Raw genomic sequence first — 15,521 nt, forward strand, 5'->3', positions numbered from 1 at the left:
TGGCTGAATATAAGCAGATCAAGGACATGGATTACTGGAACCATGTCCTGTGGTCCAATGAGACCAAGATAAACTTATTTGTTTCAGATGGTGTCAAGCGTGTGGCGGCAACTAGGTGAGGAGTACAAACACAAGTGTGTCTTGCCTACAGTCAAGCATGGTGATGGGAGTGTCATGGTCTGGGCCTCCATGAGTGCTGCCAGCGCTGGGGAGCTACAGTTCATTGAGGGAACCATGAGTGACAACATGTACTGTGACATACTGAAGTAGAACATGATCCCCTCCCCTTGGAGACTGGGCCGCAGGGCAGTTTTCCAACATGATAACGACTCTAAACAAAATAAATAATAAGACGACCACTGCCTTGCTAAGGAAGCTGGAGGTAAAGGTGATGGACTGGCCAAGCATGTCTTCAGACCTAAACCCTATTGAGCATCTGTGGGGCATCCTCAAACGGAAGGTGGGGGAGCGCAAGGTCTCTAACCTCCACCTGCTCCGTGATGTTGTCATGGATGAGTGGAAAAGAATCCAGTGGCAACCTGTGAAGCTCTGGTGAACTCCATGCCCATGAGGGTTAAGGCAGTGCTGGAAAATAACGGTGGCCACACAAAATAGTGACCTTTTGGGCCCAATTTGGACAAGTGTACTCACTTTTGTTGCCAACGGTTGAGACTTTAATGGCTGTGTGTTGAGTTATTTTTAGGGGACTGCAAATTTACACTGTTATACAGGCTGTACACTTACTACTTTACATTGCAGCAGAGTGTCATTTCTTCAGTGTTGTCACATGAAAAGATATAATAAAATATTTACAAAAATATGAGGGGTGAACTCACTTTTGTGAGATACAGTATATGCAGTTGTCTAATTTCAATGTTTTTTAAAGATTTTTTTTTGCCTGCAATGTCCAGTTAATACAATTATTACATTCACTTTTTTTTGGAGGGGGGAGGTGGGAGGTGGGAGGGAGGGGGCACCTTAGAATTCTGCGCCTTTCGGCACCTGACATGTAAATCCAGTCCTGAACACAATGCAGAATTTGACATGGATCATTAAAATCTGTACCAACTGAAGGTGTTACCAATTAGATTTTGGATCTGAAATGGTAACCTTTTGCGTCAACAACAATTGTAGACTTTGTTTTAAATGATTCTCAGCCAGCCAGTTGTTTGCTGTGAACGGTTTCCTTCATTGTCAGTACAGAAACTATTGAGGAGGACTACATCTCTCATGATCCATAGCCAGCCCTTTTTGAAACTTTGTCTACAATAAGTTCAGTTTCCAAAGGTTGCAACGTCTGATGGAGAAACAAGTCAATGTATTCACACTTTCGTACTTCACACAGACCTCTGTAGAAAATACATAATAACACAGATAAATACAAAACAGTCCCAAAAGAACAAAGGGCAGACACTGTTGTTGGTTAATGTCTTGCAGCGCTGAATTCTGATTGGCCAGTTACCTTACTTCTTTCCCTTAAGCGTGTTATGCAGCAGTGTCAATAAAACCTGCCTTGTTACTAAGGTAACCAAACCTGCAAGAAAAATGACACAGTACAGTTAAACAGGGCTTGTTGGTTTACGATTGCAATTTGTGCTATTACTAATATTAGGGTGGGATAGCCGAACATCCCTAATGTGTTGGGTTTTTTTTTTCTTTACATTGTAAGATATATATATTTACAATTTGTGAATAGCTGGATTAGTTTTATAGATACTCAGCTGATTTAAAGACAGCTGAGCAGCAGGCAAATAAATGGGCAAATTCATATAATTCAGCTTTTATGAATAATTAAATTGTTTAGTTTTAGTAAAAATGCCAAATGGGGACCACCAAATGGCACTCAGCTACCATTCGCTTCTACATATTGTGAATAGCGAATTCTATTTATTTATTTATTTTCAAAAAAATACATTATTATCTGAATAGATCCCCGGCTGCTCTTTAAGTTGTTTTTTAATGGGTTTCCCCTTGAACACAAGGCCGATCTCTACCGTGCTCAGGGAAAGACCTGGGAATCACAACATTGCTAAAGAAGTCTGAAGGCATCAATCTAAATCATGTTTTTTTTTGCTTGTTTTTTGGATGATCTAAATGCAACTAAAATCTTATTTTAAACAGTGAATTGTCCTATTTTGATGAAATAATTGCAATTTTTTTCTCAAAATAACCAAATTCACAAAAAAATTCTCTTAACTAGCTTTGTTTTTTTACACGGCTGTTTTGTCCTACAATGTGAAATTTATTTTAATTAGTGAGAATTCCCAATTTCGTGAATAGCCCTGTTAGAAATAAACTAAAGGAGGCTCCTCTGCCTTCTATAAAATGAAGAGTTCACATAACAAAACAAATAAGAAAGCAAGTGTTAAACTCTTCTCATGTAAACTTCTCTATACGTTCTCTATCATATTAGCTCAAAGGAAGAACGAAAGAAGTACCATAAACACTAATGCTTATTGCAATGTATATAAAAGCCGTTTTATTTATTAAATTACTGACTCATATGACTCACATGAATGTCAGGATCTTAGGTTTTCGCAGCAGATCAATGCCCAGAGCATAACACAGCTTCCACCAGCTTGCCATCTTCCCATAGTGCATCCTGCTGCTATCTCTTCCCCAAGTAAACGATGTACATACAACCAGCCATCCACATGATTAAAATGAAAATGTGATTCATCAGATCGGGCAACCTTTTACCATTGTTCCATGGTCCAGTTCTGGCACTCACATCCCAGATGAAGTCACTTTGGTGGTGAACTCGGGCTGTCGTGGGCTTCCCTCTCATTTAAAGCATCCCTGCCTATCACCTCTGCTTATATATTTTTTCCCTCCCTCCCTTTGCCCCTCCTTTTGCTGGCTCAGTGATTGGTCCAATCAAAGCCTTCTCTATGAGACTTTGGCAAAAAATAAAAGATGTTTCGATCACTTTAACAAAAAGAGAACACTCAATTACACAATATAAGCTATTTATAAAACACCACACAAAAGAACACGATTTCAGACAATTTATATTTTTTTCTAACAAAAACAATTGTTTTGTGTAATTTTGAAGATTGTCCAAAGAAGGAAGCAAAGATGAACTTACAAAATAATTAGGAATATAAGACAATGCAATTGCACATAAAGGAAAAAATCCCCAATTCAGCTATTTTTCTAACTCTGTTATATCTTAAAAATGTAATTCCATTGTCAAGTCTCCACAATTACTGCTTGTGTGAATAATACTGAAACTGTGTTAGTGCAATCATAGAGCGAGTTAATCACATTTGGGTTTTTGGGGTTTAATCACTAAATGGCCTATTATAGTGAATTGAAAAATGAAATGCAATATTGAGGCTAAAATGGCTGATTCTTCATTTTTTTTCCAGCTACAGTCACAATGTATGCTTAATCCTCTGTATGTAATGGAGGCAACATAAAAGCAACGGAATGCAATAGAGCAGGGGTGCCAAAATGTAGATCCCTCAGATGTTGTAGAACTACAGCCCCCATGATGCTTTGCATGTCTTTACAATGGCAAAGCATCATGAAAGCAGTAGTTTAAATAATAAAAAAAAAATCTGGAGACCTACCTTTCCAGCGCACTCCCTTATCTACTAAACATTATTTTGGTGCTGACCAATTTTGACAGTTTCATTAAAAACACCTACTCTAGGCAAAAAATAATGGGGGTTTAGTTACATTATATGATCATACATTGCACAATAAAGTATATATAACTGTCAATGTGACAATGTCTGGGCTTATTGGAAGATCTCTTCTTCTCCTGAGAGCAGGATTATCTGATAAATACACTTAAATCATGCTATAGCTGCAGCTCTGTTAGATAAAGACAAGTCTGAGACATAATTACTTATCAGTGGTGACATTTAAAGCGGTGGGATACCTGCTAATCTGTTCAGGAATGCGAGAGTTACAATATAAAATAAATACATCTATATTATAGACTTGGAGATTCGGATAGGTCAGAACCAAAATTCGGCAGAATCTCGACAGATTTATAATCACAGAATTTAAAATCGAACTTCATCCGAAATACTTTACAACCCCGAAATTTTGAAAATCCGAATATTATCAGTTCTGAAGAACCATGAACAAGTCTAGTAGCTACCGCCACTTATCAAGTTCAAATCACTAAATTACATTGATTGTTTTTCTGTTGTTGAAGTGACATTATGGGCATCTATTTTTCTTCATTTTAGATCTTCCACAGCAATTTTCAAATCAAAACTTTTCAAATTAAACAAGAATTTTGATTTGATTTGATTAGCCTTTAATTTTTCCATGTCAATAAAATGTCTACCATTGAGTATAATTGTAATATTATTGCACCAGAAGTCACCTGTTCGCAAGAGAAAATCTCAGTGTATCCTTCCTGGTAAAAATTATTGTTTTATTAAAATGAGCTGATGTAACCTGATTGCTCTGGCTCTGTCCTCACACGTCTGACACAGCTGTCAGTTTATCTGTTCTTGCAGTCGATTGTACATGATCAAAATCAAATCTGATCTGAAGTGGTTATAGTGGTTAGATTGCCCCTTTAAATTTTCTGCAGCAAGCTGTTTCCTACAGACCAGGAAGTAGCTCCCTCAATCATAAACCTCTGATCCCGGTCTATGTTAATTTTCTCGTCCTATAAAGATATGTATTCTGTTCCCCAGACACAGCTCCACTTAACATGATGGATTAGAGTAATCGCTGAATAAGTTAATAGCAGCTATGCCACCTTTGTCACTCTACTCACAGGTTTGTTCACAGTACTTTTGTGAACCTGTCTGGGCCGCAGATCAATCTTTTTCTAGAAAAGAAGAACAAATTGGGCAAATCTTAGATTGCAAAGGAATGACAAATTTTCCTCTTTTGGTATCAATGATCCAGGGACAGACTTATACCCGCAGTGATTTTTTTTGTAAACTGTAGAAAGAAGATGGGAAGCAGGGTACTCTCTGCACCATAGCCTTTGCAGTGAATCAGCATTTTAAATGTAAAGTCTTAATGGTGATGACTTAAATGCATGCTGTAAGCCAATTTTCTATCTTTAGAATAATTATTACGTACAGCTTAATTACACTAATGAATTACGCTATACCATGCTGCTAAATTGCAGCTGGAGATTTAAATAAAATGCTAAATACATACAGTGAGCAAAAAAAGTTCACTATTTGCATGTAATTCATAATCTACCCATTGTACGGCACTGCGGAATTTGTTGGCGCTTTATAAATAATAATAGAATAAAATAGATTCATGCACAATGCACGTCTTAGAATCTTGCCAAAATAATGAATCATGTATCAGTATCAGTGTGTACTGACTGAAACGCAAGATTCTCCCTAGTGCTGGCACGGCAATATTACGGCTCAGCATGTGCATCAGAGGTAATGAACAGCCAGTGACATTATGGGGACTGCAACGAAAGCCCCCCATCCCCCCTACACACATTCACACACACACACACACACACCCTCCAGGATCACTGCTGCACATGATTTCACAGAGAAGCTACAGTCTTTGAATCTCCACCTTCCTCATCATGTGTTCCTGGCTGTGAACAGCCTGTGACTCTTAACACAAAGAGCTGCATCATCACCAATCCAGAGACTGCAATCAGGGCTGCAAGGCAGAGCCAGGGAGCATTTCACAGCTCCAGAGCCAGGCTACAGACGTCAGTGCAGCAGCTAGCCCACTCATACTAAGCAACGAGTGGGGGGCCAGCAGAACCTGCTCACTGAGAGCATAGGGGAAGCGTGAGGATGGACAACATGAGACCTGTGTACTAAAACCAGATGGGAAGTTAGGACAAGAACAAGAGGAAAAAGAAACAAGCCATGGGAAAGAGGCAGAAAATAATGGGCACAGAGCTTCTACATTGATACGTTTACTGGAATGTTTTAAAAAATATCCGCAGGCATAAGCTTAACCCCATTCACCTATAAAGCTGGTGTTTTATTTTGTGAAACCTTTTGTCTTCTGCAAGCACGACTCTGACTATGTGCCTTATTATTTTGGGGTGTCACTGTCTCCCTTTAGGAACAGACAGGGTGTTATCTGCACCCCAGTAAGCTGCTTGCAGGTACTCTTTCGTTTAAGGGCTTGTTACATGTTGTTCTTCCTGTAACACTTGACATACCAGTCCAGTTGCAAGCTGAAGTGCACAGGTTTGCAGATCCATTCGTTGATTGAAACAATTGATCAGAGATTTGACCCACAGATATTAATCGCCTGCTGGGACAGCAAGAGGAACATGGGTTGTGGAGGGAGCAGGGCAGATGCCATTGAGCCTCGTTACTACGAGAGCTGGACACGAGAGACTGAGTCCACTTGGCTGACGAGTACTGATAATGAGGTACCACAAGCAGGAATGGGCTTCCCCTGCCAAGAGGACCATAGCACGTCAGAGACTGGTGGTAAAGACAAGAGAGGAACCGTTCATCCTGGTGAGACCCTCACAACCACACTCCATCTTCATCACAGCCCAGATGCTGATCCATACTGTGCCATCCTCATGCCATCTTGGGGTTCTGGGAATAGATGCAGAAGAACTGTATCAGATACTCTGTATCAGTGGGAGCAGCTCAAGACAGAAAGTCAGACTTTTCCCAATAAACTATACATTTTGGTTAATCATATAAGTGTACATACTGTACATACCTATACACACACACACACACCATCCATATGTACAATATAGGTTCAACTCTCAAAAGAGTATCACAAACACTGTATAGAAATAGCACGTTTAGGCATTATTTGACATTTCTGAAAGAGTATAAACTAATACCTCTTTAATGATTGTATACGCACTATATAAAAAGATAAAATATTACATACAGGTCTAAGACAGAATATACAGTTAAAAATATATATTTTTAAATGTAGTGCCTGTAGTATACTGAAGCATAATGCCTTTATTTTGTAAAATATATACAACCCTTGCTAGTAATATCCGATAATGTAAATATTATTTACTTTTGGAAGGGGGACATTTTATTATTCATTTCTTGTGAACGACATTATTTGGTAAGAGATATTATGTGGTTATTACGTGGTTACCATCATAGGCTAGCATATGAAAAAAAAAAAAGTACCATTCACATGATCTTTCCTGGATGTAAGTTTAAACTTTTGTTTGGTTTGCCAGTAAAATAATTTTTAGGTCAGTAATGGCCTGCCTTGGTGCTGCAGATGTACATAGACTACATTTCCCCTAATGCTCTGCAAGCCAAGGCTCACTCTGTATCATGTGAAATGCAATTCATAAACATCCGCATTACTGGAATAAACCAACAAGCCATCACTGTTCTTGGTTTTAACCATTGTTAAATGTTTGGCGTATGTTACAAAATATTAGGAGCTGTCCAAGTATATCAATACTAGGACACAACTTCTAAAATAAAAAGGAATCATGACGGAATAGTTCCGTCATGCGTCCTTAAGGGGTTAACAGAGAAAACAGACATTCTGATGTAAGGTGGCAGTGGGTACTGAAAGATTGGGAAATGTGTAATATACCTTTGTACATGTTTCTTTTGTGGCAGGAAGGCGGAGACAGGGCAAAAGCATATTTGTGATTTCAGACATAAAAGTGTGATTTTTACCGTTACTAGTCTTAGTATAGCGTAGTATTATAATTCTTTGTATAGGAGAGTATTGAAACTTTCCATAGTGTTGGAAGTTAATGAAACATTTTAATTGTTGCTTTTTATTTGGGATCACGTTAAAATCTTTCAATGCTTTCCATGACAGTGTTTGAACCATTTTGTTTGCTATTATATAACAGTATTGGAATCTTTAAATGCCCTACAATAGGATAGAACTGGAACCTTGTTCTAATTGTTGGTGTGGAAAAAACTGTTATTGTTTAATTCCCTAGTATAGAAGGCTAATCTCTTTTTTTTTACCTGAGAGGCAGAACATTTTAATGCCATTGTATAGTATAGTGTTGAAACGTTTTAATATTCTACTATGGTAGAATACTGGGATATTTTAATGTCGCAGTATAAATGTACTGAAACATTTTTATTCCCTAGTATAGTAAAGAAGGGAAATGTTTTAATTTCCTTTATTGATGAACACGGGAATAATTAAATTATTTTTTATATATACAGATAGTTCTTGAATCCTGGAACATTTAAATTTTCTAGTATAGGAGAGTACTGGAAACTTTTAAAGTAAACTCCAAGCATCGGAACCATTACAACAAGCTATAGTGGCTTTGGTGCCAGGAGTACCTTGGCACCCGCATTGTAAGTAATCAAATAGTTTTTTAACGGTTTTACTTCTTATCTAGCGTCAGGTGCCACTCGTCGCCTCCTTTACTAATGCAGGAACTTTCTTAAAGTGGCACTGTCACTGAAACTCCAGCCCAGTCAAGAGATACACAAAGAGAAAGTAGGAGTTACTTTGTCGCTGTATTTCTCCTCCACCTGACTTTCTTAGACTCACTGTGGAGTTTAAGAGTCAATCCCGACATTCGTCACCAGTGAGGGCTGCAGGGAGTATGCTGTGTCTATGGAGGATCCTCCAAAGACCTCAATGAGCAAGAGTACAGCAGTGACTCCGGTTTCAAAGAGGACCCGCCGTATCAGGAGGGCCTCGCCGCTGTGGGACAGGTTCAGGTAAGTAAACGTTATCTTTACCTGCCCCATATAAATGTCCTAGTCTAGCAGACTATTTAAATGCCCCAGTAGAGGTTAGTGGGGACATTTTATTGTCCTCATTTGGAAATAATTTTCATTTCATGCTATACTAGGATACTGGAAACACTCAATGTCCTAGTATAGGAGAGTGCTGGGACCTTTAATTCCTACCTAGCAGAGTGTATTGGAAACACTTAATGTCCTAGTATAGGAGAGTGCTGGGACCTTTAATTCCCACCTAGCAGAGTGTACTGGAACCGCTCAATGTCCTAGTATTGGAGAGTGCTGGCATGGGCGTAGGAACCGGGGGGATGGGGGGGACGCATCCCCCCCAGCAAATCATGCGGGGGGGACAGGCAATGGGGAAATCCCCCCCAGCTCCGCCGGCCCCCCTTCTGCTGCAGCCGCCCGAGCGCTCTGCAGAGAGCCTCAGGCGGCTGCAGCTCTGCCCGGGCTGGTGCGTCCATGAGGGACACCGCCCGGGCGCAGCCAGAGGAGAGGGGCTGACAGGAGGGAAGCGCTCAGCGCTCCCTCCTGTCACTCCCTCAATGTAGCGTGGCCGAGCCCTGTATAGTCCGCCGGTACAGGGAGAACCTGTCTCCTGTACCCGGCCGGACTAAAAGGAAGTGAACACTGAGTGTGCACTTCCTGTTAGTCCGCCGGATACAGGAAACAAAAGCTCCCTGTACCCGCGGACAGTACACAGCTCGGCCACGCTACAACACAGGTAGGGGAGGGGGGAAGAAAGAAACAAGGAGGGGGGGGATAAAGAAACAGGGAGGGGGGGGATAAAGAAACAGGGAGGGAGGGGGGGGATAGAGAAACAGGGAGGGAGGGGGGATAAAGAAACAGGGAGGGAGGGGGGGTAAAGAAACAGGGAGGGAGGGGGGGTAAAGAAACAGGGAGGGAGGGGGGATAAAGAAACGGAGGGGGGATAAAGAAACGGGGGGGATAAAGAAACAGGGAGGGAGGGGGGGAATAAACAGGGAGGGGGGATAAAGAAACAGGGAGGGGGGATAAAGAAACAGGGAGGGGGGGATAAAGAAACAGGGAGGGAGGGGGGGTAAAGAAACAGGGAGGGAGGGAGGGGGGATAAAGAAACAGGGAGGGAGGGGGGATAAAGAAACAGGGAGGGGGGATAAAGAAACAGGGAGGGAGAGGGGGGAAAGAAACAGGGAGGGGGGAGAAAGAAACAGGGAGGGAGGGGGGGAGAAAGAAACAGGGAGGGGGGAAAGAAACAGGGGGGGAGAAAGAAACAGGGAGGGAGGGGGGAGAAAGAAACAGGGAGGGAGGGGGGGAGAAAGAAACAGGGAGGGAGGGGGGAGAAAGAAACAGGGAGGGAGGGGGGGAGAAAGAAACAGCAAGGGGGGGAGAAAGAAACAGGGAGGGGGGAGAAAGAAACAGGGAGGGAGGGGGGGAGAAAGAAACAGGGAGGGAGGGGGGGAGAAAGAAACAGGGAGGGAGGGGGGGGGGAGAAAGAAACAGGGAGGGGGGAGAAAGAAACAGGGAGGGGGGGAGAAAGAAACAGGGAGGGAGGGGGGGAGAAAGAAACAGGGAGGGAGGGGGGGGCACACACACAATCACACAATCATGCAATCCTTACACAATCCTTACACACACAGAAACACACAATGCATTCCTTACACACACTCAATGCACCCCGTACACACACTCAATGCACCCCTTACAGACGCACACACTGCATCCCGTACATACACAGAATCACACCTTGCAGCCCTTACACATACAAACACAGATTCACACAATGCATTCCTTACACACATTTCAGGACATCCCCTACACACTCCACCCCCTGTGAACAAACTCATTGGTGGAACGTGAAGGTGGACCCTGGGACCCAGACCTTGAGCTGTGTAAAGGGCCCCCAAAAAATGGAGCTGATTCCCGTTCTCACAGAACATTGATTTTTGGGACCACAGTTACAAACAGCCTCCAGAGAGCCTGTTCTACACCAGACCAGTGGAGCCAGACTGCAGCTAGAGCCCATCATCATCCTCATCTGGTTGTAAGTAGGAAATCTAGCATATTATTCGTGGCACTAATCTCTAATTTACCTCACATTAAAGAAACACTATAGTCCCCAGAAGCACTGCAGCTTAATGTAGTGGTTCTGGTGTCTATAGCCTGTCCCTGCAGACTTTTTAATGTAAACACGGCGGCACTCCAGCACTGGCGTTAGTTAACATGGCAGAAAAATAATTGGAAAGGGTTAGGGGGGCTACTAATAAGGATAGGGGGAGAGGGGTAGGTAGAAAAATAATTGGAAGGGTTTAGGGGGGGGCTACTAATATGGATGGGAGGAGGGGGGAGGTAGAAAAATTATTGGAAGGGGTTAGGGGAGTACTAATATGAATGGAAGAGGTAGGGTGGGTTTTAATATGCATGGAAGGGGTTAGGGGGTACTAATATGCATGGAAGTGGTTAGGGGGGTACTAATATGCATGGAAGGGGTAGGGGGTTAAAATGCGTGAAAGGGGTAGGTGGGGTTCTTTTGTGCATGGAAGGGGTATGGGTGGTTCTAATATTCATGGGAAGGGTAGGGGTGGTTCTAATCAGGAGGATCCCGGCGCTGTATACGGGTAAGTAAAACCCCTTCCTTGTAGTGACTCTTTAATGTTATTATTTAATCATTTATATAGCGACTGCAAATTCCGTAGCGCTGTACAATGGGATAAACAACTCCTAGTTTACGGAATAAGAATATACCCGGCGAGTAAAAATGCTATCCCCCCCAGATTTTTTGGGGTTCCTACGCCCATGAGTGCTGGGACCTTTAATTCCCACCTAGCAGAGTGTAGTGGAACCACTCAATGTCCTAGTATTGGAGAGTGCTGGGACCTTTAATTCTCACCTAGCAGAGTGTATTGGAACCCCTCAATGTCCTAGTATAGGAGAGGACTGGATTCTCATAATTCCCTAGTGCAGTACAGAATGAGAACCTTTTATTTGTGTTCTATAGGAAAGTTCTAGAATCCTCCCTCCATACAGTAGTGTTAATATTGATGTGATTGTAGATCTTTACAGATAACTTGCATTGTTTGCTTTGAAACATGTAACAACAGGTACAAATTATGGGGAGTGATTCCTATAATCAACTGACTTCTAATCTTGGCACTGCTGGTTTTTAATTGACTACATTCCCCATGATGCTCAGTCAGCTTTCTGCATAACGAGAAAAGGATTCACATGTATCTGTAGTGACGAGTTTAGTCCTTGAACTGGTCATTACTGTCAAAATTTAAACAAACTGAAGATTCTCGTTGATGAATGCTTGGGTCTCTAAAACCGGTTTTACAAATGACTTATTGAAATATATTTAAATATATTTCCAATAATCTCTCAGTGTTCTGAGAAGTATGACTAAACATAGCATGCTTGTTTCACGTTTCATATCTGCTATTATAATACCAGCTTATTATTACAGTGCTGTATTAAAAGGACAGACAGAAGATGGAACCCCTCAACTACACAATCATATATCATGGCAGAAAAATCCCCCCAATTATATACATAAGTCAACCAGCTTGTATCCACACAGTGGAGGAAACAGTTCTTTAAAAACATATCCCTTAAAAAGATATATTGATGTTTTGAATAGATGTTTTCTGCATTACATATATACTGAGTTACCAGGGTTCTGATTTATACTGTTCAATATAAATGGCTGTGGTTGCCTACACACCTACACATGCATATCTACACAAATACACATATACATGTGTAACGGATCGCCTGGCACCCCGACTGGGTACCTCCGTTGAAGGATGCTCCTAGCGCTCCTGAGGACTTCAAGCACTGCAGCAGACACCACAACCACCGACTCTGAGAAGCATAGGAATCCTCTCTAGCATATGAATGCTGTATACAGCCGAATAGGAAAAACCATACGATAGGTTTACACTCCTAGCAGTCAAACTGGAACAGCATACCACGAATCCTCCCCCCAATAATGAGACGACACTCCACTTTGAGGGTTAAGCAGGAACTCCCGACTGGCTCATCCAGCCTGGCTTTTATTACACTTGTACACTTACAGGCCACACCCAGGGGGAGGCATAAAATAACCAATCACATACATGGTACAACCCACACATCCCCTCCCCTCAGATAACCAGTTAACATAATTATACAGCCAGGAAAACTACAGTTTTTATACATGTGCTATAACTTTAAATCCATACATCCAATCTTCCTAAAAACCCATTCCCTACATATTTGGAATCAGCACACTTTAAACATAAACCCTTCCAAAAATCAGCCAAATCCCCCCAGTGGATCAAAAGTTAGCTGGAGGTCCCTTTATAACCGACCGCAAGCACATTTTCCTGCCCAAAACAGTTCCATAGATTTGGGCTGTGCGGTCGGTCAATTTCATGCCGAAAAACGACGAAGTCCCATTTCGAACGGGACTTAGTCTCTGGAGCTGCAAGTTCAGTATGGAAGAAGGTAAGGGTCAGCGGTGTTCGGTAAAATGTGTAGCCGATTTCAGTTCCACAGAATCTTTAGCATACACCGCTGACCGCGTTCGACTGAACAAAGATGGTCGCCGCCACGTGCAATTAACCGGCAGTAACCTCACAGCCTGGGAGGTAAATTGCCTGCACACTTTAGCTTCTGGGTGGTCCGCCTGTGTGGTACTTGGTTCAGTAAGCCCTATTTACTGAACCAAGTGGGGGAAAGCCAGGGGCAAGTTATTTTACAGGTCTGGGGACATAGTCTTAAAGGGACATTGTTCACCAAAGTTACAAGATGTCCCCAGACGGTTCTTAAAGGGCCATACACACCAAATAAAAGTCCATACGTTTTCAGGGGCCATAGTCTTAAAGGGTATTGTTACCCAAAGTCTCAATATGTCCCCAGACAGTTCTTAAAGGGCCAGCAGCAGTACAATAAAATACCATTCACTGTACTTAAAGGGCCAGCAGTCGCACAATAAAATACAATATGCCCCAAATAATCCAGGGGCCATAGTCAGCAGGTAGGAGGCGGGCAAACAGGCTTCTCCAGGGCCCAGTGGCGAGGTTGGTTTCGTCACAACATGCATGCCCACACACCTGCACATACACACCAACCTGATATTAATCTCTTCTAGATCACAATATGTGTGTATGTCTGTGTGTCTGTGTGTGTCTGTTTGTGAGTAAATGTCTTGTGTGTTTATACATGTGTGTATGTCTGTGTGTCTGTATGTGTAGACGGGCCTGCATGTGTGTGTATGAAGGGGTCTGTATTTATGCATGTTTGGGTGTAGAAATAGGCATGAATACAAACACCTTCATATACACACATGTAGTCACACCAACACATACAGACACATAGACATACACACATGTATATGCACACATAAACACACAAGACATTTACTCACATTACACACATGTAATCTACACCCAAACACGCATAAATACAAAGACCTTCATACACACACATGCAGTCACACCTACACATACACATACATACCTACACACACAGTCACATATTTGTGCTCCTGAAGGGATTAATATCAGATTAGTGTTGTAATTTCTACATCCCCTCAATCCAAAACTGAGCAGCAAGTTTTAGAACTACATTATTTTAAATACCTGTGTAGTGAGTTTGAATGCATGTCTTCACGCATTGCCCAAACAGCACTGTTGCGTTGGAAATCTTCCATTTTGTTGGAGTTTTAAATGAACACCTAGCTGTACTGATATGGGTTCTTTTTTTAACTATTGAGGTTTATGTTTCTATTCATAGATTCATATCATACCGATGAGTTTAGATAGGTGTAATGAGCTGTTAATATGACAGGCAATGGATAGGTTAGGGTTATAGCAGTGCAGTCTGTTGGTATTGTTATTCTTCCTTTGTTTTTCTTTCATTTGAAATTCAAATTAGTTTTTTTAGTTATACATAAGAATACTTTTTCTTCTAGGGTGTATGATATTTCATTTCAATTGCAAAGCGAATTTACCCACAATCCATCAGTCACATGAATCCCTTAGAAGGGAAAACAGCAGACACCATGGAGAGAGAGAGGAGAATAAAATGGAGGTTCATTGGCAGGAAAGGGCTGGTTATGGTGACCAGGGGGCAATTGTCCCACTTGGACTGCTACGATAGAGAGGATGGAGGCTGCTGCTTCACAGCACAATACTCAATTATATTATGTGAAATTTTATTTAATTGTTATTGTTTTCTTTTACTTGCAGTATCAGAATAAAAAAATGAACATAAAGTTAAGAAAGGAAATTTGATTTGGTCTCAAACTTGGTTATTTATTTGCCCTTTAAAAAAAATATATATATAATAACAACTAAATCTGTTTGAAAGCAAGTTATACTTTATCACTTAACAAAGACAGGAGGTTCCATGCATTCCTCCATAGAGTGAGCTTTAACAGCATTAGGACAGCATGGAGTGTCCTAATATTTTAGTGTGAGCAGGGTTAAATCAATATTAAAGGTTCCCCTCTGTCGTAGCCTTATTTACTGGTCCCAGTCTGACAGATGAGCTGTATGCAGCACTCAAATGGCATTTAAAGCCTTGTGGCTTGGACTTGGTGTGAGCAGGATTAAATACCTTCTCACACCAGTATGTCCCAGGTATCAATCAATACCTGTGGTTCTTCTTTGCCCATTGATATTAAGTGGCTCAAAGTGAGTGCTGCATTTTACCCTTTAAATGGGATTTAAATCTCTGAGTTATAGTTAGCATGAGGGTAGGATTAGTGTTAGTGTAGGGTTATCTGAATCTATATTGGGTTCTTTTTATGAAGCTGCAGTGGATGTGTAAACTTTATTATAAGCAACATTTTGCTTCCATTTCTCCACATTTTTAACATTTTATTCATAATTAATGTGTGTTAGATATACATAT

The 15,521-nt window shown here is 41.4% G+C and overlaps 1 protein-coding gene across 1 annotated transcript in view; it reads left to right on the forward strand.

Moving 5' to 3' along the window:
* The first annotated feature begins 5,515 nt into the window (after positions 1 to 5,515).
* The window catches only part of BAALC (BAALC binder of MAP3K1 and KLF4), a 77,281-nt gene continuing 67,275 nt past the window's right edge, over positions 5,516 to 15,521 (forward strand). The window contains exon 1 of the mRNA XM_063450283.1: positions 5,516 to 6,440. Coding sequence (XP_063306353.1) covers positions 6,248 to 6,440 — 193 coding nt within the window. The 5' untranslated portion in view covers positions 5,516 to 6,247. The remainder of the gene's footprint in view (positions 6,441 to 15,521) is intronic.

This window comes from Pelobates fuscus, chromosome 4 (genome assembly GCF_036172605.1).
Source record: "Pelobates fuscus isolate aPelFus1 chromosome 4, aPelFus1.pri, whole genome shotgun sequence".
NCBI classification, from domain to species: Eukaryota; Metazoa; Chordata; class Amphibia; order Anura; family Pelobatidae; genus Pelobates; species Pelobates fuscus.